General features: G+C 38.4%; 1 protein-coding gene across 1 annotated transcript; it reads right to left on the reverse strand.

Moving 5' to 3' along the window:
* Position 1: 1 nt before the first annotated feature.
* Positions 2-20,517, reverse strand: ano10b (anoctamin 10b). Its single transcript, XM_017474029.3, has 14 exons — positions 20,264-20,517; positions 18,314-18,642; positions 17,072-17,283; positions 14,214-14,387; positions 13,556-13,696; positions 12,776-12,895; positions 10,209-10,859; positions 9,157-9,212; positions 7,497-7,571; positions 7,202-7,366; positions 5,953-6,144; positions 5,346-5,483; positions 2,766-2,882; positions 2-1,526 (listed from the first exon to the last, which is right to left on the reverse strand). The coding sequence occupies exons 3-14, from the start codon at positions 17,271-17,273 to the stop codon at positions 1,485-1,487; spliced, it is 2,073 nt and encodes a 690-aa protein (XP_017329518.1). The 5' UTR covers positions 17,274-17,283; positions 18,314-18,642; positions 20,264-20,517; the 3' UTR covers positions 2-1,484.
* Positions 20,518-21,580: the final 1,063 nt, after the last annotated feature.

Raw genomic sequence — 21,580 nt, forward strand, 5'->3', positions numbered from 1 at the left:
ATGTCTGTCTTGCGTTATTTATTTATCATCAATACAGTACACAACATCTTGGTGAGTATAATGCTCACTCTTTGGTTCTTCAGTTGTTGGGATTTAAAAAAAAAAAAAAAAAAGCTGCAAATAAAGCATCACTCAGCAGTGATTTGAATAATTTCATAACTGCATCAAATAGCCACTACAAACCTCGTATAAGCAGACATTGCTGCAAGCAAGATTCTTTGGTTGCTAGATGATAAAGGTGCACTATAGCTGAAATGCAAGGTATATGTTGTGTCTCAAATCGCATATGTATGTTCTATTGTAGACTATGAGTACATAACTGATTAATGTGTTTACACTGAGAAATATGAAAAAGTAGTTCAGCAAAATTACTCTGATGTTGGATTGTATTTATTGAACAAATTAAGTGAAGAGTAATGTATACTTTTTACATTAACCTACCTTATCGTGTTCCATAAAGGGACCGTGGCTAGTAGCATTTAACAGACAGTGATGCCAGTGGAGAATTTGTTGCTAATTAAAATTGTTATAGCATTTATTTTTATATATATATATATATATATATATATATATATATATGTATATATGTATATATGTGTATATATGTGTGTATATATATATGTGTGTGTATATATGTATGTATGTATGTGTGTATATATATATATGTATGTATGTATATATATATATGTGTGTGTATATATGTATGTATGTATGTGTGTATATATATATATGTATGTATGTATATATATATATGTGTGTGTATATATGTATGTATGTATATATATATATATATATATGTATGTATGTATATATATGTATGTGTGTGTGTGTGTGTGTGTGTGTGTGTGTGTGTGTGTAATTTTATCAAGTATAGAATGGTTACAGTTAAAGCACTCATTTAAACGGATATTCTATACACTAATCAACAGTAAACACTTTTTATGTATGGCTTCATCGGATGCGATTTGAGACATAGCGTAACGATATTCATGAATGTACTGCATAAGTGGTGTGATTTGTTTGCCATTTAGTGTTGACAACCAGTGTAAGCATGATGTATTACATATGTGCCATTCTGTCATATAAGATATATTAAAAACTATTCCATTTATTTAAAATACCACACCTCGGTATGTGTATGCATGCTCTGAACACAGATTTATGGGTTACTGAGCTAGCAATTTCATTTCAGCACATGCCTTAAATTGCTTTTTCAGCTCACAAACCTCTATATCCTGCTCTGTATTGCATACACCATGTGCCTTTAAAAAGCCTTTTTTTTCTATACTACAGCAGTCCTCTAGGGGAAGACACCAAGTCCAGTTGTTTAGACCGGTCTGCAAGCGTTCATGTACCATTTGGCACCCCCATACCTCACGATGCAACAGCAAATGAAGTTCTTTATCATTAAAGGTGGTGGCGTAATGAACTAGGTGGCTGATGCCACACCTTGGTGTCTGTTTCTTTTCAGGTTTTTTTCAGGATTATGAGCGAGGGAGCTCAGCAGTCTTGGAACGCTTCACTTTCTGTAAGATGGAAGAGAAACAAACAGAGCTACTGACATCAGCAAGCCAAGGCTTAACAGTCTAGAAAGAAAACATATACACAGCCTAAGTCTCTTAAAACCAAGGCACATAACAATATAATACACTACAATACACTATAGGTGTATATAATTATTTAATGTGGCTCTATATAATATGTTAGTGACACCAAGAATATCAGACGTCTGATGTTATTCGGGTGACGTTATAAGAATGAGTGTATTGGAACAGCAACATTACCGGGGATCTTAAACACTGCGTATACCGTGTTATGTGAGTGACAGAATGCATGACAGTGATCTGTCTGGTACAGTGGGCTGGCCTTCATTAACCATCTGTGTTTGTAAATATGACTATAGTGTACCCAGTGAAAATGTCAACAAATGTATCTTCTTCCCTGAAGTACAGATGTAATTAATATGATATTGAATCGAATGATTGTATAACTACTTGAAATGACAGGTCCCACAATGCATGTTTTTTCAATTATTTTCTTTTGTTGTTGTTGTTGCTGCTGCCTGTCAGTGGAATCGTTCAGAATATACAAATGAAATTTTACAGTCTGGAACCAGTTGGTCATTTCAAGTTACTTAATTGATTTCTTTAGGCAGGAATTTGTCTAGTGTGTTCACATATAAAGCAAAGATTAATGTACACTTTTTGCATGACTCTATCTAATCCTGCACCATAAAACATAACGATAAGGACTGGTGGAAGATAACAGACAGAAACAATATGACTACCGGAGACGGCAGTGGAGAATTTCTACAGCCTGACACTGTTTTTTATTATCATGTACATTTTCAAGTTATGCACGTTGCATGTATGTAGTTTTTTGTTTAGGCAGGTCTTTACTTGACGACTTATTTAATTTCTTTCAATTACATGGTTTTATTTATCTTTAATATGAGGTTTCAATGAATGTATGTTTTGTCTTATTTGATAGTTTTATGTTTTATGATTTTATGACTGGCTGTAGAATGAATTCTCTTTTATCTGAAATTCCCAATTTTAATTTACAGTTGCATCATTTACTCTTCCTGGATTGTTTTTCTCTCTATTTTTTTTTTTAAACCACCCTTCATCAGAATCAGTTTCTGACCACAGGACTGCTGTTGGCTATAGATTTTAGGCGGTAGACTGTGGAAAATGTGGGAAAGTTCAAGGACAAGAATATGTATGCAAGGCATTGTATTGTGGTGCAGTAATGCCACACTTCACCTGCTCTTTGAGGGCCAGTATGGTGCGATATTCAATCTGTTGCTTCTTGATTTGGACCCACTCTGGTTCGTCAGGAATAACAAAGGCCAGAATCATTTTCACCACAATCAAAACGTGCTGCAGAAACAAAAACAAAAACACAACACTATTAACGAGTGTCACCTGGCTCTCGGGTCCTTTAATGGACCAGTGATAACAGGTCAAAAGTAATGTACGTGGACTGTGTACAGCAACGTGCAAACAGTGTTTTTTTATTTCCATAGTTTGTCAGAGGGACAGGTGGTTTTGTCATTGTCATGACGTGTTTATCAGTGTTTGAGCTATCAATCTTTGCTTCTTTCACTTCCTGGCATTCCTGCATGTGTTACATTGTTCCAAGCAATTACTTGGTACTTTGTATGAAGATATCAGATGTTTGATGAGTTTATGTTACTACTGAGATTGTAGTGGTGAATATAGCACACACTCCGCTTTGACAGAAATATGTCTTGGTAGCTTTGGGGGTCTCAATTTCACTCACAACAATTCCAAATAGTCTGAAACGTTATTGCAAACTTTACTGAGGGAACACTGGAATACACTTTTAATATACGGTATTTTTATATAAAGCCCTCTTCTTTGTCACGACCTTAAAAATGGTTTTGCTGCACGATATCGAATGGATGGTTATTAATTGGATTCTACAACCCCAATTCCAAAAAATTTGGGACGCTGTGTAAAATGTAAATAAATGTAAATGAAAACAGAATGCAATGATTTGCAAATCTCATAAACCCATATGTTAATAGAACAATAGAACATAAAAAAACATATCAAATGTTTAAACTGCGTAAATGTACTATATTAAATGTACCACGTCTCAAAAAAGTTGGGGCAGGGGCAACAAAAGGCTGGCAAAGTAAATGTTACTAAAAGAAACAGCTGGAGGAACATTTAGCAACTAATTAGGTTGATTGGCAGCAGGTCAGGAACATGACTGGGTATTAAAAAAGTATCTTGGAGAGGCAGAGTCTCTCAGAAATAAAGATGGGATGGAATCTGGATAGAAGCAGATGTTGCTCTAAAACCTGTATATACCTTTCAGCATTGATGCTGCCTTTCCAGATGTGCAAGTTTCCCTTTCCATGGGTACTAATGCACCCCCATACCATCAGAGATGCAGGCTTTTGAACTGAGCTCTGATAAAAAGCCGGATGGTCCCTCTCCTCTTTAGTCCTCTTTACTTCAGAGGATGTGGCATCCATGGTTACCAAAAATAATTTCAAATTTCGATTCATCTGACCACAGAACAGTTTTCCACTTTGCCTCAGTCCATTTTAAATGAGCTTTGGCCCAGAGAAGACTGCAGCGTTTCTGGATCATGTTCACATATGGCTTCTTCTTTGCATTATAGAGCTTTAACCAACATTTGTGGATGGCATGGCAAACTGTGTTCACAGAAAGTGAATTCTGGAGGTGTTTCTGAGCCCATGCAGTGATTTCCATTACAGAATCATGTCTGTTTTTAATGCAGTGCCGCTGAGGGCCCGAAGATCACGGGTATGCAATATTGATTTTCACCCTTGTCCCTTGTGCACAATATTTCTCCAGATTCTCTGAATATTTTGATGATATTATGTACTGTAGATGATGAGATATTCATAGTCTTCCCAATTTTACATTTAGGAACATTATTCTGAAATTGTTCCACAAATTGTACACGCAGTTTTTTTTTTTTTTGCATATTGGTGAACCTCTGCCCATCTTTACGTCTGAGAGATACACTTTTCATACCTAATCATATTGCTGACCTGTTGCCAATTAACCTCCAGCTGGTTCCTTTTAGTAACACTTATTTTTCCAGCCTTTTGTTGCCTCCATCCCAACTTTTTTGTTGCGGTCATCAAATTCAAAATTACCTTATTTTTTTTATTAAAATGGTACATTTCCTCAGTTTAAACATTTGATATGTTTTCTATGGTATATTGTGAATAACATATGCGTTTATGAGATTTGCAAATCAATGCATTCTGTTTTTATTTACATTTATTTATATTTATTTACACAGCATCACAACTTTTTTGGAATTGGGGTTGTAAATACGAAGCACAAATGCTTGAGGCTGCAATTTGGGTCCATTTAAGTAGCCTACTGTAAGACCACTGAATCATCACCCTCATGTTCATGAGGTGCTTGATGTAGTAAAGGTCTCCATATAAAGGCATGTGAATTATGGCATACTTTATTTCACCTTATCTAGTGGAAACGTGAATAGGCTATTAGGCACTGCATCTAACTTTGTTGCCAGAGCCTTAAATAGAAGGAAATCCTGTGTGAAGACGGGTTGAAGATGATGAGTTTTACATCAATACCAGTTCAAATAATACATGTAAAATCAAGCTAAAAAATCAGAAACAAAAATACATTACTATGGTTAAATAATTTCATAAAGGAAACAATAAAGTTTATACTACAAGGATGCTATTGCCTCCTCATTGTATTTATCTTCCATGGTTTATGCGATATGAATGCACAGTGTAGTGCTAATGTTAATGTTTTTAATATGATCTGACAGCCCTAATGTGTTTGTGTTTATCCCACCTCCACTATGACAGTGAATATCAGCACAACACTCGGGTTTAGTCCAGAGTCCTGAGTGAATGCTTTTATTCGTGGAGCTAAAAACAGCAGCCAGCAGTTCGACATGACTGAGAAAAACGCCAACACCTCGAATGCTGTCTGAGGAGTGTAAACACACACACACACACACACACACACACACACACACACACACAGAATAAACAAAAGCACAGCAAAATTACACACAAAAAAGAGGAACTGGTAGCTCATCTGTCAGAGGGAGAAACGTTTAAAAAGGACATGTTGTAAATTATCCAATCCACTAAACAAATATTTAGAAAAATGTTCAGGTCCCTGTATAGTTTGCTTTATGTAAGATGCAACAACACATTACTTCCTAAATTTTCTAGACTTTTTTTTTGCACTGTTTCAGAATGGGGTGTGGCCATGTTTGTACTGAAAATATGATCCCAACCCAACTTTAATCGACACAGCAGTTTTGAGTACAGGATTCTAGTGTCCTGTGAGTCACCAATATAAAATCCTTTGCAACATGGCCCTGTGGTCAGGTATGAATATGTATGTGTGTGTGTGTGTGTGTGTGTGTGTGTGTGTGTGTGTGGGTCACCTGCCAGACGCCTATGCTGGCCTCGGGTGGAGAGAAGGGCTTCCGGAAGAGGCGGCAGATCTTGTAGGCATCACCGCGAATCTCTGTGATGTTGTTAATTAGCAGGAGCACGGCCGTGAGTGGATACACACATGAGAAGAGACTCAGATAACCAAACTGCACCAGCAGCTCAATATATTCCAGAAATAGACCCTGCAAACACACACACACACACACACACACACACATAGAGTCATGGTTCTGAACATATGTGGCCCACACAACAGTGAAGAAACTGTCCATTGTCCATTTGGTCACAAATTTCTAACGTCAAGATGTACAAAAAGAAGCGGTAAAGCATTCGTTTACCCTATTGCAAGATTCTGTTCATGATTGTGAAAGTCTGAAAGAGCAGAATTGTCTTGCTCTCTGGGTGGGAAGGATGGCCTTCCTCTCTACGTAGGGCACAGAGGACCTCTATTCATCTTCAGTAAGCACTTTATTCTGATCAGGGTCACAGTGGATCCAGAGCCGATCCTGATTACGCGGGAGTTTTCACCCCGGATGGAATTCACCCCAGAGAATTCACCCTAGTTCATTGCAGGGCGGCATTCACACACTTATTCACACCTGTGGTCAAATTTAGCAATTCTACCTATGTGCGTGGTTTTTTTGCTTGGACAGTAGATGGAAACTGAAGAACCATGAGGAAACCCATGTAAACCTGAGGAGAACATGCTAAACTCCTCACAGACACTAACTAATTCAAGCTCAGGCTTGAATCAGGGACCATAGAGCTGTGAGGCAGTAATGTTACCCACTGTACCACCATGCTACCCTTCAGGTGCTTTTAGTTGCACTATAATGTTGCATGAACAACAGTTTTATAAGATGCAACAGCTTCAAGTGTTTCGGAGGTAGCACATGTTGTTCTACACCCTTCAAAAACAGGTCGTGCAACAGAGGAGACTCAGCCAATGCATGGGAATTAGTAATGACTACATTTGGAGACAAATGGGGTACAATCCAGAAAAACTCACAAAAATCTGTTCACCAAAAATAAACAATTAGATTTGTTTATTTTTATAAAATATTGATAACTATATAAAATATCTATATGCAAAACATTACAGATAAATTTGAAGTTTTTCTTTGCAGCAAACAAAATAAAACCTGTATGTACTGCTAATGACTATGTAAGTTTCTAATGTACGATTTTATGGTGCGAGAGAGAGAGAGAGAGAGAGAGAGAGAGAGAGAGAGAGCTCACAGGAAATGGGGGCAGACTTCCTTCAGCCTGCATGTGATCAGCAGCCGGGTCGTCCTCCTTCAGCTCTTTCTGTGAAGAGCCGTAGAAACGATCTACTACAAACGGCACCAACACCTCCGTTAACTGGTTCACCACCTGAGACAAGATCAGCAGTGATGACAGCCTCTGCACACACGGGAAAAGGAATGGAAAAGCACATGAATTCATGTAAATGAATGAGTAGAAACTAATTTTTTTTAAATGTATTCATTAAAATACAAATTGGAAGACAAAAAAAGCAGTGAGCTGGTCTCACCTTGCGTAGGAGCTGCAGGTCCTGTTTGAAGATTGCAATGTGGAACAGCACAGCAAAGTTGTTGAAAAAGGTGAACTGGAAGAAACAGAGAGTGGTCACTGTAATGTCCTTTGGGTTTTGCACTTATCACCATTCAAAATCCACCTGCGACTTTTGGAAGAGAATACCTGCTCTGGTAATAACTGCTTAATGGAAGTGTGTATTTATGGGAAGGGAAGGGGACGATACACGTGGCAGATATTCCTTCCAATGTCAAATGTTGTAATTGATGTCATCATACAATCTCTGCTAGACTCATTTTATCTGTAGCTTCTACCATTGTTACGGTACCGCCGGCAGATGGCGCTGTGTCGATTGAAGTGCGCATGGACGCTAAAGCTGTGTCAAGTGTTTCCAGCTGTCGGCAATCAAGAGACTGGTTACTTAAACCCCTCGTGTTGCTGTGCACATCGCGTGGCATTAAGGTCAGGTCAGGTCAGGTCAGGTCAGGTCAGGTCAGGTCAGGTCAAGTCAAGTCAAGTCAAGTCAAGTCAAGTCAAGTCAAGTCAAGTCAAGTCAAGTCAAGTCAAGTCAAGTCAAGTCAAGTCAAGTCAAGTCAAGTCAAGTCAAGTCAAGTCAAGTCAAGTCAAGTCAAGTCAAGTCAAGTCAAGTGGTGTAAGGACTAACAGAGAAGAAGACAGGATGAATAATGGTGCCAGGTTGTGATGTTGCCATGCTCTGTCTGTTTTCCTGTTCCTTAGCTTACGCTTTGTTAAGAGTGTTTATGCCATGCCAGAGTTAAGATTGTGTATGCCCTGTCCTAGTTAAGAGTGGTTATGCCCTGTCATAGATAAGAGTGCTTCTGCCCTGTCATAGTTAAATGATGTGTTCATGATCTAGTTAAAAGATGTGTTCATGCTCTAGTAAAGGACGTGTTCATGCTCCAGTTAAAGGATGTGTTCATGCTCTAGTTAAAGGATGTGTGCATACTCTAGTTAAAGGATGCGTTCATGCTCTAGTTAAAGGATGCGTTCATGCTCTAGTAAAGGATGTGTTCATGCTCTAGTAAAGGATGTGTTCATACTCTAGTAAAGTATGTGTTCATGCTCTAGTAAAGGATGTGTTCATGCTCTAGTAAAGGATGCGTTCATGCTCTAGTTAAAGGATGCGTTCATGCTCTAGTAAAGGATGTGTTCATGCTCTAGTAAAGGATGTGTTCATGCTCTAGTAAAGGATGTGTTCATGCTCTAGTAAAGGATGTGTTCATGTCTTAGTTTAGAGGAGTGTTCCTGCCTAAGTTAAATGTATGTCTGGTGCATGAGTTAAGCTACTGGTTCTCGGCATAAGCCTGTCCTAAGTTTTGTGCTTCACGTTTCATCTCGAGTTGAGGGATAGATTTTCCGTTGTAAGTCTTTAGCGTAAGTTCAAATAAAGACTGTACTCCTGCCCTTACTTCCTGTCTCCAAGTCCTGTTTCGTAACAACTATATACTAGCAACCAACTGATTACAATAGACATGCAATAATCTCTGGAAAATGTCTGTTTTTATAGTGTTAATTATAATTAAATTATCGTTAATTATATAAAAACTGCAATTTTCTTAAATTATGAATTAAGTTAGTCAATGAAATTCAACAAATCTAAATGAGAGAGAGAGAAATGAGAAATCAGTGTGACTCACCACCAGAACTTTAGTTGTGTGATGATTCTGATGAGCTGATTCTTCTCTGTGGTTCTCTGAGATGAGAGAGAGAGAGAGAGAGAGAGAGAGAGAGAAAGCGTGAGAGAGTGTTAAACAGGAGCATTCTTTCACCATTTGTCCTGATTACATTATAAGCATACTGTTTTAACGTACTTTTTGCGGCTTGTGCCCATACTTGAATCACACTCGAGGTGAATGTGATAAGTTCCTGGAACCACACACTGAACTCTCAGAGCAAACGATCTCAGGGTAAGCACAAAAGGTAATTTACTATTCAGCAAAAAAAGCCTCTTATCCAGACTTTTAAGGATTTCAATTTCAAACTAAATTCAGGTACTTTAAGCACTTTAAGCCTAGTGCATGTTACAGGATATTTGTACCAATTTCCCAGTTTTACCAGTTTCCCCCAATTTTGGCACTCAGTTTGTGTGAGTGTGTAGTGTTTGTGTAGTGTGTAGTGTGAATGGTTCAGCATTGCAATTTTCTCTGAGGCTCTGATGTTTTAAAGCATGCTTGGTTTTGTCTGAAATGAATAGCGTCAACCCCTCTAAGAATAGTCACAATACAGTGACATAATCAATGAGTGTCTGAGAGGAAATCCTCTGCATGCCAAATGGTTGTAAGGGACAACAAAAATAAAAAACAAGTATGACCTGACTCCTTGTGCCCAATATAAAAATAGCTTTTCACTTCTTTTCACTATCCTCCCCAACCTCTTATTTCTTGCTTTTCCATACAAAATGGTGACAAACGTAACATGATAAGCCAAAAGCCTCATCTGCAAGTGATCATGCAGCAGCACACCCCTACAACATCTAAACAACTGATCGCAATCGATTAAAGTTGTACAGTGTGAAAGGCTTGGTGATTCTGAGGGCTTGAACGTTGTGCAGTGTGAATTCAGCACATTGGAGGAACCCTAATGACATGACCACCGAAACGTTGTTAAAACAACAAGACGTTCATGCATTGTCAATATCATTTAGACACTGTGTCTGAAATAATGAAAGAATATGCTCTCTCTGCTTTACCCCATTCGGTGAGCTTCAGTGCAACAGTGCGGTAGGCATTCCCCAGCATGTTGGTGTAGACGATGTGCATGACGGAGGGCAGGTAGGACAACGTGGCAGTTATAATGGATCCGGAAGCCTTGTGAATTGAAGACATGGTGCTTTCACAGAAATAAAACCCCACCATGCCGAGGACAACAAGTCCAAGAAAAAGTCCCACCACGGGCACAGAGACCAGGCCCACCCGCATCTGCCTCTTCCAATCGGGGAAAAGTGGTTCTCTTCTGCCCGTCACAGGATTGATTCCCATCTCGCCCTGGAAACCAGGCCTTGGTTCCTGGAACTGCTCTGTTAGTGTCAGTGTCCCCCAGTGGTATGACAGAGCAGCGCTGCGTCTCTTCCATAGCTCCATAAACACGGTCGACCAGATCATGCTGAACACAGCCTGCACCATGTGGGAGCTCACGGACAGATCCAGGTCATCACTGGCATCTGAGGAACCCGGGCCAGGGGTTGAATTGTCTGCTTTAGGTATATCAGGAGGTGGCGCTCCAGGAAGGAAGAAGGTTATGAAGACACCCAGAACTGCTGGAGGTACCAGAGCCCACGTGTAGAAGTCTAAGAAGCTGAAGTAGAAAGCGATGGAGCCACCGAAGTAAGCATGAATGGACTCTGTGGTGGAAAGATGGGATAGAGTGAGAGCTAATAAAAACTCTCTTTAACAAAGAATTTTCCACTTTGAAACATTTTTAGGAGGATAATTATCTCTTGGGAGTAAGAATGTTAAGATCCACTAAGAGCCATTATAAAATGTTCATAAATGACAATGGTGGCATTAGCAGGGGTAAAATATTCAAGCAATACCGGGCAAATGTAATACAGCACAAACACAAAGGAAAAAGAAATAACAAGATAAGGTAAGATGTAAGATGTTGTACATAGGGTTTTAATCAAAGTGATAAAAATGAAAAGGTATGCTAGTATGCTATAGTAGAACTTGTATTCTTTCATAATTACATGATCCCACAAAATTCTTCCATAAATATGGAATGTTACAAAGTTCTTCATAATATATTTAGCGTATAATTAAGAGTCTTGATGAGGAGAGAAAAGCAATTCTTTAAAAAGCAGCTTCTCTTTTAAAACAAGAGTGTATGTGTTTCCACCCTCATGCACTGGGTGAGGATTTGCATGGTTTTGTTTGCCAGTGTATGCATATGTGCGAGTATGGGTGTGTCTCAGCTGTGTAAGCATATGTCTATACACTCTGTGTGTGTGTGTGTGTGTGTGTGTGTGTGGGTTTTTGTGAATCATCCAGACCAGAAAGGTAACCTACATTGTCATGACCAGCAAGATACAAAGTACAGTGAAGGGAAATAAGTATTTGGACACTTTGGTTTATGTTATTTAATATATTACTGGTGCATGTATCCATGCACCAGTAATATCATGTTTGACTCCGTACTTACAAATATTAAGAAAAAAGTATGTATTCATAAACAGACACAAAAAAATCTAATTAACAATATCAGTACTTTGTTGCAAAGCTGTTTTTGGAGTTACAGATTTGAGATGACCACGGTAAGAATTAATTAGCACTGAAAGCATTGTGGTTTAATTTTGGCCCATTCCTCTTGCCAACATATATTCAATTCCCCAGGGTTATGAGGGAATTAGCAAGTCCCTCTGATGGACTTGCTACTTCAGAATCCTCCAAAAAGCATCAATAAGATTCAAGTCAGGGACGAGCTAGGCCATACAAGGACTTTTTATTTGGGCTGTATGTTTGGGGTTACTGTCTTTTTGAGACTTCCTTCTTCTCCACAGATTCCGTTTCTTGGCTGATGAGATTCAATTCTCCTATAATATATCCAGGTACATCACTCCATTCATGACATCTAATGCCCCAGTACCATTTCCAGAGACGCAGCCCCATAAAATGATGGTCCCGCCTCAGTACTAGATGGTGAGGAAGTGAGTATGGTGTTCTTAGGATCATATGCACAGCCCTTCTTTCTCCAAACATGACGAGCTGAATTACTGCCGGAGAGTTGTATTTTTTATTTCGTCTGACCAAAGTATATTGCTCATAAAGAGTTCTTTGAATTCTTCTCTTCTGATTTGCACTTCCTTTTTTACAGAGGAGGTCTGCATGTGGTGTAGGAATGGAGAGAATTGTGGTGCAGTTCATTGCTTATTGTTCTAAGTGTCACTGCTGGTCCTGTCCCATATATTTTTTTTCATGAATGTAGTTTTTTTTAAAACAAATCTTTGTCTATGTTTATGACTACATACTTTTTAGTTTATGTTTCTATATTAACAAAACCACAGTGTCTGAATACTCATTTTTCCTCACTATAATGTGGGTTTTATAAAAGCTATGTGCTTCTTATTTCAAAACTGAACCAATCTTTGTGGATGGTAAAAGGTTAAGGTTAGATTTAAGATTAGGTGAAGAAAATCTGTATTACTTATCAATAGTTAAATACTTACAATATATATATATATATATATATATATATATATATATATATATATATATATATATATATATATATATATATATATAAAACAAAATGTATGTGTACCTAAAGGCTGTCCCCATAAGCTTTTCTTTAAATACCAGTCTTTGCCAAGAGCATTTAGCTTCTTTTCATCACAAAGGGGGAAAACATCCTGGATCACTCCTGCTTTCTGCAGCTTCTGAACTATAGCACAGAGAGAGAGAGCGAGAGAGAGAGAGAGAGAGAGAGAGAGCGAGAGAGGGGGAGAAACATGGTCATAGCATTACCATTTTAGCATCACTGAGCAGGAGGGGATTGAGCGCAGCATGACTAAGCAGTTGAGTGAGAGAGAGAGAGAGACAGAGAGAAAGAGAGAGAGAGAAAGGTACTCTAAGGTCACACATACACACTGTCCCAGTCTGTCTCCACTCTATATATAAACAAACACTGTGGATGGCACTTCAAAAAGAGAGACAACGCGATACCTGATGGTTTTGCATACACACTATCTTTCTGCTTCAGCCTCCACTCTGTGCATATGAAAATGTACTGTAATGCAATTCACAGAAATAGACTGAGACACAAAACACACACAGTGTAGTGTTGCTGTGCTTGAAAGCCAGAACATTATTAGCATACCTTTACCGGTAATGGAAGTGTGTTGTTCTAGCTTGCAGCCGTCAGACAGTATTTATCCAGGATCCGCATATTCATATGTTCAAATTCCTTATACGGGATCGGCACAAATGGTCATCGAGACATAATTCCTTTTCACTGAAATATACTGCCCCCCCCCGGGTATTGAACAAGGTGAACTTCGGTGTCAGTCTCTCTCTCTCTACTGACAAACATGCTGTAACTCACGTATGTTCTGTCTGGATTTAAGGATGCCCTTGTCTCCAGGTATTCCAGGGATGCGCTGGTCTTTCACGGCTCTCATGGACTCCAGCTCATGTTGGACGATGTACTGTCTCTCAGCCAGAGTCAGGAACTTCTGCATGTCATCTACACACAGAACACAGCTGCTACACAAACAGCCTTGTAGCTATAAATACAAAATGATGCAAACAATTATAATGTATTATTTACAGAGTTATAGCATTGTGTTAATCTCTTGTTTTCCCTGTAACTCTTAGTCTTCCATAGTTTATAAAAGTCATAAAGGCATTCCACATCAGTTAGGAGATGCAACTGGGCTCTCTGGGTTTGAATCAAAGTTCATTGTCCTTTAGATGGCTTCATTATTATGCATACAAAAGATCATTTTTAATTTAATTTTTAATCCAAAAATATTTTAATAATCAATCCTTTGGGCCAAGTTGTGTATGCATTGATTTATACCTCACCTTGGTCTTCTTGTTTATGTATTCTAAATCAAAATATCATGTATGATTACTAATATCATTGCCCACTTTCCCTTCTTTACATTGCTGCATATCGCATCAAGCAGCAACGCCGTTTCTTATCCATTTCAGTCTATTCAAGTTTAATGCTGTTCTTTTGAAGCCAGCTCTTTACTTACTGATGTTATTAAAGTTGTTACGGTCGTGAAAGGAAAACAAGACCATATTGCCCTCTTTGTCAGCTTTGCAGAGTCCCAGTTCTTCTGTGGCCCTGAGTAAGGTACAGCGAGGTGCTGCAACCACAAGTCGTCCCCAGCTGGCATCTTCACCAGGGTGTACGAGTAGGTGTGCCCCTAAAACACACAGCAGAGGAAGGAGAGAGGGACTCAGTATGATTTAGCACTCAAACCTTCACTGAACTAAAGCAGTTACAATGTATGACACAGGGTATTGGTATGTACACAATAAAGAAATGCCACCATTTTGTTTTTGATCAAATGTCCATTGAGTACTTATTGTTAACTATTTGGTGACAAACAATAATGATGGGAAAATATAAAGTACATTAATTCCATTTTCTGTCAAACAGCCATGCAGTACTTATTTATGCAGGTCAATACTAAAGTTCAACATAACAAATAAAATATTTACAGATTTCACACGGTTATTACTATTTAAGATTTTGTGTGAGTTTCTGTCAAATACATGTTCCCATCATTTTTGTTCTTTTTTTTTTTTTGTTTCATAAAACAAAAACGCTGGCTCAAATTCCATCCACACCAGAAGTCTAAGTCGAGTTGTTAAATGTTGTCAATAATTGTTTAAATTTGTTTATGTAACTAGAATCATCTTACTTATTATTAAGTACGGAGCAAAATATTTGCACACTGGAGCAACAGAGTTAAATATTATGTTTGCATGGTATATCCATGCGCATTTAGGTGACGGTATCCAACTAATGTTTAGACTAAGATTGAGACTACAAAATGCTGTAGTGCCCGGGGTGTCTCTGCACACATAATAAACCATCTCTTTGACTATACCCTGGCTCTTGGTCTCCTGATTCATCTTACTTCTGGTGAAACTGAAGCATTTTAATCATCCAGAAAAGATTTACATCAGTTCCTGGCGTTGTCGGCAGGATAAGGATGTACTCCATCTGATGATCCAGATGACAGACATCATCACCTATCTGACCTGATGGGTCATCCTGGCCAAAGAACTTGCTGTATGTTTCATTAATCAGTTTAGTGAAGCTAGCTAAAATAAGTGAGCGCGACTTAAAAGAAGTTTAATTGAAGTTTCTCGATTGAATGAGTTGCGTTGGTTTTTTTTTTTGGTAATGACAACAAGTGTTCAGGATCCTAAGGGTGTTGGAGAGCCTTCCTCACCAGCTGTTTTCTTGCCTTTTGCTGATAACAATAGTTTTGGGTAAGCACTAGTGCAAATGCTAGATAAAGTGTGTGGAAAGAAAAAGATTCAAACTATGTAAAGATCTTGGAATTTCAGAACAGACAGTATGGAGTAAAGAGCAATGTTTTTCAGCTTTGGAGACCTGTGTCAGTTGTAAAGTCAGATGCTGACGCAGCGGTGCAAGTGTTTAAACAATGGCATGTTTTCCTAATGCAAGATGTGGACGAGAAAATTGCTACACTGACGCAGGACTGTGCTAATCATAAATGTGCTGCTATCTCCGCTCAAAAAACTTGTAAGCAGGTCCAACCCTCTAATAACTCTTTCCAGGCTAAAGTCGAGGTTTTGTAAAAACAAATGTTGTCTGTGACTAAATTGATCAAACCAAAGAGGCTGTATCCATCCCTTAAGCGTTCTAAAAAACAAGTCAAAATGCAGTCTTCAAGCTCGTCATCCTCCGATGATGAGTCAGGTGACTCTGGCTTAGATCCCACAGCCATCTGCATAGCACCGATGTCGATTAAAGAATCAAAGCCAAAAGGGCAGGAGGAGGCTGAAGTGATGATAAAATAACGGCTGCTGAGCCCTGAACAAGTAGATAAAATGGCAAGGGATTTTAAACATCCAAGAGAAATGGTCATGGGTCCATTTCTGACTTTGATAACACGTAAAAACAAGATGTACAACCTGCATCCTTTGGATGTTATTGCTATATGCTCTCATTCGTGTCAGTCAGATTGGTACAGAAAGGTATGGCGGGTATCCTTGAGCGCATTCGTGGTTTTGTGGACAGTACTGAGTGCTGGCATAAACTGATTTGTCTGCCTCGATCATTCCCATGTAACCCCGCATTTGCATCCAACCTTGTCTATGTCTGAAAATGAACTTCATACAGAATTCACTGGTTAATGCTGGTCATCACTGCATTTTTCTTCTCAGTATGTATAATTTGCCTCAATCATAACTTTGGTGACAATACATCCAACTTCCGGTGTAAATCTTATGAACATCATAATTACCTTAATAGGGTTAATTGGAAAAGAGGTATGACAGATTTACCATAGGGATTCTTGCCTTTTTTTCTTCAAAATGAAGGGTTACAGCACCCTCTATCACATTAGGTCCTATGCATATCCACCCAGACAAGTAACACAATTATTTTGTAGATGTACAAATACAGATAAATGGTCTGCACTTATATAGTGCTTTTTTTTATTTTACCTTTAGTGGTTCTACAAAGCGTTTTACACTGTTTCTCATTCACCCATACACACACCAATGGTAGCAGAGCTGCCATGCAAGACGCTAACTTGCCATCAGGAGCAACTTGGGGTTCAGTGCCTTGCCCAAGGACACTTCGGCACGTGGGCCGGGAATCGAACCACCAACCCTACCGTAAGTGCACAGCCTCCTCTATCACCTGATCCACAGCCGCCCCACAAGCACAAGACCATTTTTCATATCCAGTATCCGTTTCAAGCATCTGTCAGAACACTGGTAAAACCCTGACATTACTGTTTTCCTCAGTGGGCATTTTCCTAAAGTACCACGAGCATAGCTGCACAAAGGTATCACTAGGTGTGGACTATTGTTTTGCAGGCGTTTATCTGCAGTCTCCTCTCACCTCCTGCCTTATGAGGTGCTGAGATCATGGACATGATCCACTGCTTGGTGCTAGACTCCACATTCTCGGCCAGATGAATCAGAACCAGCGGCTCCACCTCAGATGACACGCAACATGGACAGCTAACCTTGGACCACGACTCAGGGGCCATTGCTTCTGCCACGCTGGAGACGCTGTCCTGCTGCTGCTTTGGAGATGACATCCTGATGTACCTGTGGAACATTGTGTGAGACAGATAAATAAAATAAATAATGCTCTTGGTTAAGTTTAAAGCCCAAAGTCTTTCAGATGTCCAGTACTGTAATTGCTCATGAGCAACAAAAAATTATTTAATCGTGAATGAAATGTAATAGAAATTCTTTCATATTATTGCTCATTAGTATAGTATATAACTATGTTATATAAGACGTATTAAAATCTGAAACTGAACCAGCAGAAACTTATTCAGAAATCCATATGAAAATCCAGTTATCATACTATTTGCTTAAAAAATAGCTGTGATGCCATGTATTTTATTCAGTGGTTGCACAGGTACACTCCAAGCACACACTGTGTTAACTGTAGTATATGTCATAAATTGTAATAAACAGTTTGGTATATAATCATCTGTAAACAATGTTTCTCTTACAAAAAAAATCTTTCTATAAATATCTGTTACAAAACCTCACAGTATATCTAGCAACCTAAGCTTCACAGCTCCAGTGCAAAGGTACAACAAACATGTCATGATCTACAATTTGCTGAATTATTCTTATAATTGTACGTAATAGGGCTCAGTCATTTGGTTCTTGGTTAACGCTGTCTGCCTGGCTTTGTTTGGACTGGATTCTGCCTCATTAGTTATTTGCATTAAATAAAAGGGCTGCCAAAAAAATGCAGACTATGGTAAGGCAAGTAATGGCAGGCAACAGGTTAGAGTGCGAGCTTGTCACAAATGTAATTTTAAGGATTAATAGCTGTGTTGGGCTGAAAGTGAAAATGAAAATGTAGTAGAAGCATGTTTACATGTTCACGGAAGTGCAACACATTTATGTGCTATATGTGCCTGGGGTGAGCATGTGTGTTCAGTGTTTATGTTATGAAACAACAGGAAACCATATTTAACTTACACACGGTCAAAGTCAGTAGCAACCAGAAAGACAACAGCAGAGGGACTGAGAGAGACTGAGAGAGAGAGAGAGAGAGAGAGGGAGAGAGAGAGAGAGAGAGAGAGAGAGAGAAGGCTGGAAATGAGGTTGATACCTGCTTTCACTTGACGCTCGGCTTGGATGTCTGGTCTTCTTTTATTTGATCACACGGCTCCACCTTCCTACTGTTTTTTGAAAACAAACATGAAAGCAGGCGAATTCAAACACACACTCCTCACTGAGCTTGCACTCTGACCTGCGTACCTAACACACACAAACACACATGCACACGAAAGTGCAGATTTTTCCTTTAAACCGGTGGTGGTAGCAGCAGCAGGATTGTTGATAGCAGGAATGCAGTTCAACTTCTCCTCCCTGGCTTTAAGGGTGGGACAGGAGTGCTGTCCTCCTGACATCCTCTGGGTCCTATAGCCCTCCAACTTCCTGTCAAAACACAAACACACAAACATATTTATATTAACATGGTCAATATATTGTAGGTATGTATATAATAATAACTAATAATTATTTATGAATAATTGCAAATTGCACAAAATATATGCACATAAATACATATTATACTATACAGTATTCTTTGTTGTTATACATAGTATATAGTAACATCAGTGCTGATTTGTGTATGTTATTATGGTACCCTTAGGCCGGTCATGATAACTACTCTTGTTGGACAATAGATTGTCTGACAAATAATTGAGATAAACGATACTATTGTCATTTTAAGAATTATATTCAAATTATCAAGATATTATTTCAGTTAGGGGGAAATACTACAGGTAACGCCAAAATTTTAAATCAACTGTCCACAAGAAGGTGCAATGAATAAATACAAACCAAACAGCAGTGTTGTATTGTTTATTGCAAAGAAAAAACCTGGTTGTTAACAAAGTGCATTTATTTTTAAACTAAACATAAAATGATCAAATCAAAAGATTTAATATGGGTTCTCAGGCCAGTTCCAGTGTTAATTCTCACACTGTTTTTAGTCATAGATTTTGCCTTCTGATGAAAATGTCCTTTAAATTTAGTCAATATTTTGTCATGTTGTATTTATTCATTTCTGTCAATTTTACTCTGACTAAAATGGCAATGAATGTTAGTGAAAATTAGGTGAAAACCTGATCTCCTAAAATAATAACATTACAGTGAGTACACTATCTAATTCAATACTGCGAATTCTTTACGCTGTTGTTATTCATTGTCCGTGTTTTACTGCGTTGTTACGGAAAGAGCGTATTCACAACCTGATTTACGGTTCTACCTAGCGCATTACTTAAGTTATATCTTGCGTGGTTGTTTTTTTCAACACTATGTTTGAATTAAAATCAGTGCTATTATTTGTGACACATCTTAAATTGCGCATAGTTTTCTTAAATTCAAAGAATATTCGAAGTTTGAATTTTCCTTTCACAGCCCTGGAGCAGACGAGAGGACAGAAGCAGCACGAATGGCTAAAATGTTAGTGGCATTCATTCTTATGTAAACAAACAGGCATGTAAACACAGTGAGTGATTTCGAAGTCAGCCATGGCCTGGGTAACCAGGATTAGACTGTATTGTAGAGGGAAAGAAAAACAATAAAATAAAAGCTTATGGGGAAAAATGTCTTCTGTGGTTAATTAATCTCATTCAGAAAATACACAACAAATCTACCCTTTCATTCAAGTGTCATAATTATTGGCACCCTTAGAAATTTTCTTGCAGAAAATTTTACTGAAGCATGCTTCTATTTATATTTTACTTTAATATAAGTTACCCTAGTGTTTATATATCAAGTATTACATTTAGTTTTCTAGTTTTTTTTTTTTTACACAGCCCACAAGAAATCATAAAACAGTTTATAATAAATTTAGTGTTTCTACTAAAAGGCAAAACAAACAAACAAACAAACACACACACACACATAAAAAAAAACTTTCTCCTACATTACTTCTAGAGGAAACAATAAACTTGGGCTCGGTCTAAAACATATCAATTTCATGTTAATAGATCATGTCACTGCATTTTAAACATTAATGAATACATCCTTACCCATTTCCATTACTTACCTTTTACTTTTCTCTGCTGCCAAATGACGCTAATATGAAAAGTACCTGCTGAGGTAAACCAGGTAACCGGTTAGCTAGCATAAACGGTTTGTTAGCTAGCAAGGTGTAATAACCTTTCCACTAAAACAGACTATAGTTGTTTCCCTTCATTTTGGTTCCTAATTAAATTCATAATTCATTATATATTTAATCATATGTCTCCCTTTTTTTTGGCTCCTTCACCATTTCTCTCTTTCCTTGGAGAAACCCCACACCACTATTAATAGCGGTTCAATCATATTTATATTCTGTTGTAGGCTGAACCATTTGAAGGGAAAGAAGAAAGAGAAAGTCTCATTTAATGCTCGAATATATATCAGGGAAGAAAGCTAAATATTTCACTTGTTTTATTCTGTCACTATAAGTGCATTTATATTAAAACATTTTGTAGAATGTTAAAACCAAATCAAACGTTATTCCCTTGAGCACCCCTGTGTTGTAGAATAGTCAGTTCCACTGCAGCCACTCTATTGGTTACATTATACTAGTCTCTTGTTAACACGTTACATGTTTATTACACATTCAGCTTCTGTGTGTGATATTTGTAAGAAATATACGATATGCAGACGATGCGGTTTCTGTGGTTTTAAATTGAACTGATTTAATTTATGTAATTTGTTTTAACTGAACTAAACTGAATAATAGGTGATTGCTGGATGGAAAATACTTAAGTGGAAGCACACTGAATAATTACTCGGATCTAGTCAAAGAAACCAAGATAATAATTTAGTAATTAAGTGATATCAAATTAATTTTGTTATTATGATGATGATGATTATTATTATTAACGTCGTCTCCTTGGCTGTGTGTGTGTGAGTAGTCTGTCTCTTTAGGGTAGGATTTTAAATGACCAGATCTGAAAATTGTAATTCTCTAAATGGCTTAGTGGTTAGCACAATCGCCTCACGCCTCCACGGTCCAGGGTTCGAATCCCGGCAGGGCCGTGTGTGGGGACAAAAACTGAATAACTTCCAACTCCGTGTGTGCACGGAGTTTGCATGCTCCCCCCGTGCTTTGGGGGGTTTCCTCCGGTTTCCTCCCCCAGTCCAAAGACATGCATTGTAGGCTGATTGGCGTGTCTAAAAGTGTCCGTAGTGTATGAATGGGTGTGAGTGTGTATGTGATTGTGCCCTGCGATGTATTGGCACCCTGTCCAGGGTGTACCCCGCCTTGTGCCCGATGCTTCCTGGGATAGGCTCCAGGTTCCCCGTGACCCTGAAAAGGAGTAAGCGGTAGAAGATGGGTGGATGGATATACAGTCCCCTCCGAAAGTATTGG

The sequence above is a fragment of the Ictalurus punctatus genome, chromosome 8, assembly GCF_001660625.3.
Source record: "Ictalurus punctatus breed USDA103 chromosome 8, Coco_2.0, whole genome shotgun sequence".
NCBI lineage: Eukaryota > Metazoa > Chordata > Actinopteri > Siluriformes > Ictaluridae > Ictalurus > Ictalurus punctatus.

Bases quoted from the DNA above. Each gene is read 5' to 3' on its own strand.
- ano10b (XM_017474029.3), bottom strand. From the start codon at position 17,273: ATGTCATCTCCAAAGCAGCAGCAGGACAGCGTCTCCAGCGTGGCAGAA. The intron at 13,697-14,213 runs GTAAGTAAAGAG...TTCTGTGTGTAG, and splicing joins TAACAACTTTAATAACATCA to ATGACATGCAGAAGTTCCTG. The intron at 2,883-5,345 runs GTGGGATAAACA...TTGTTTCTGCAG, and splicing joins TATTCACTGTCATAGTGGAG to CACGTTTTGATTGTGGTGAA.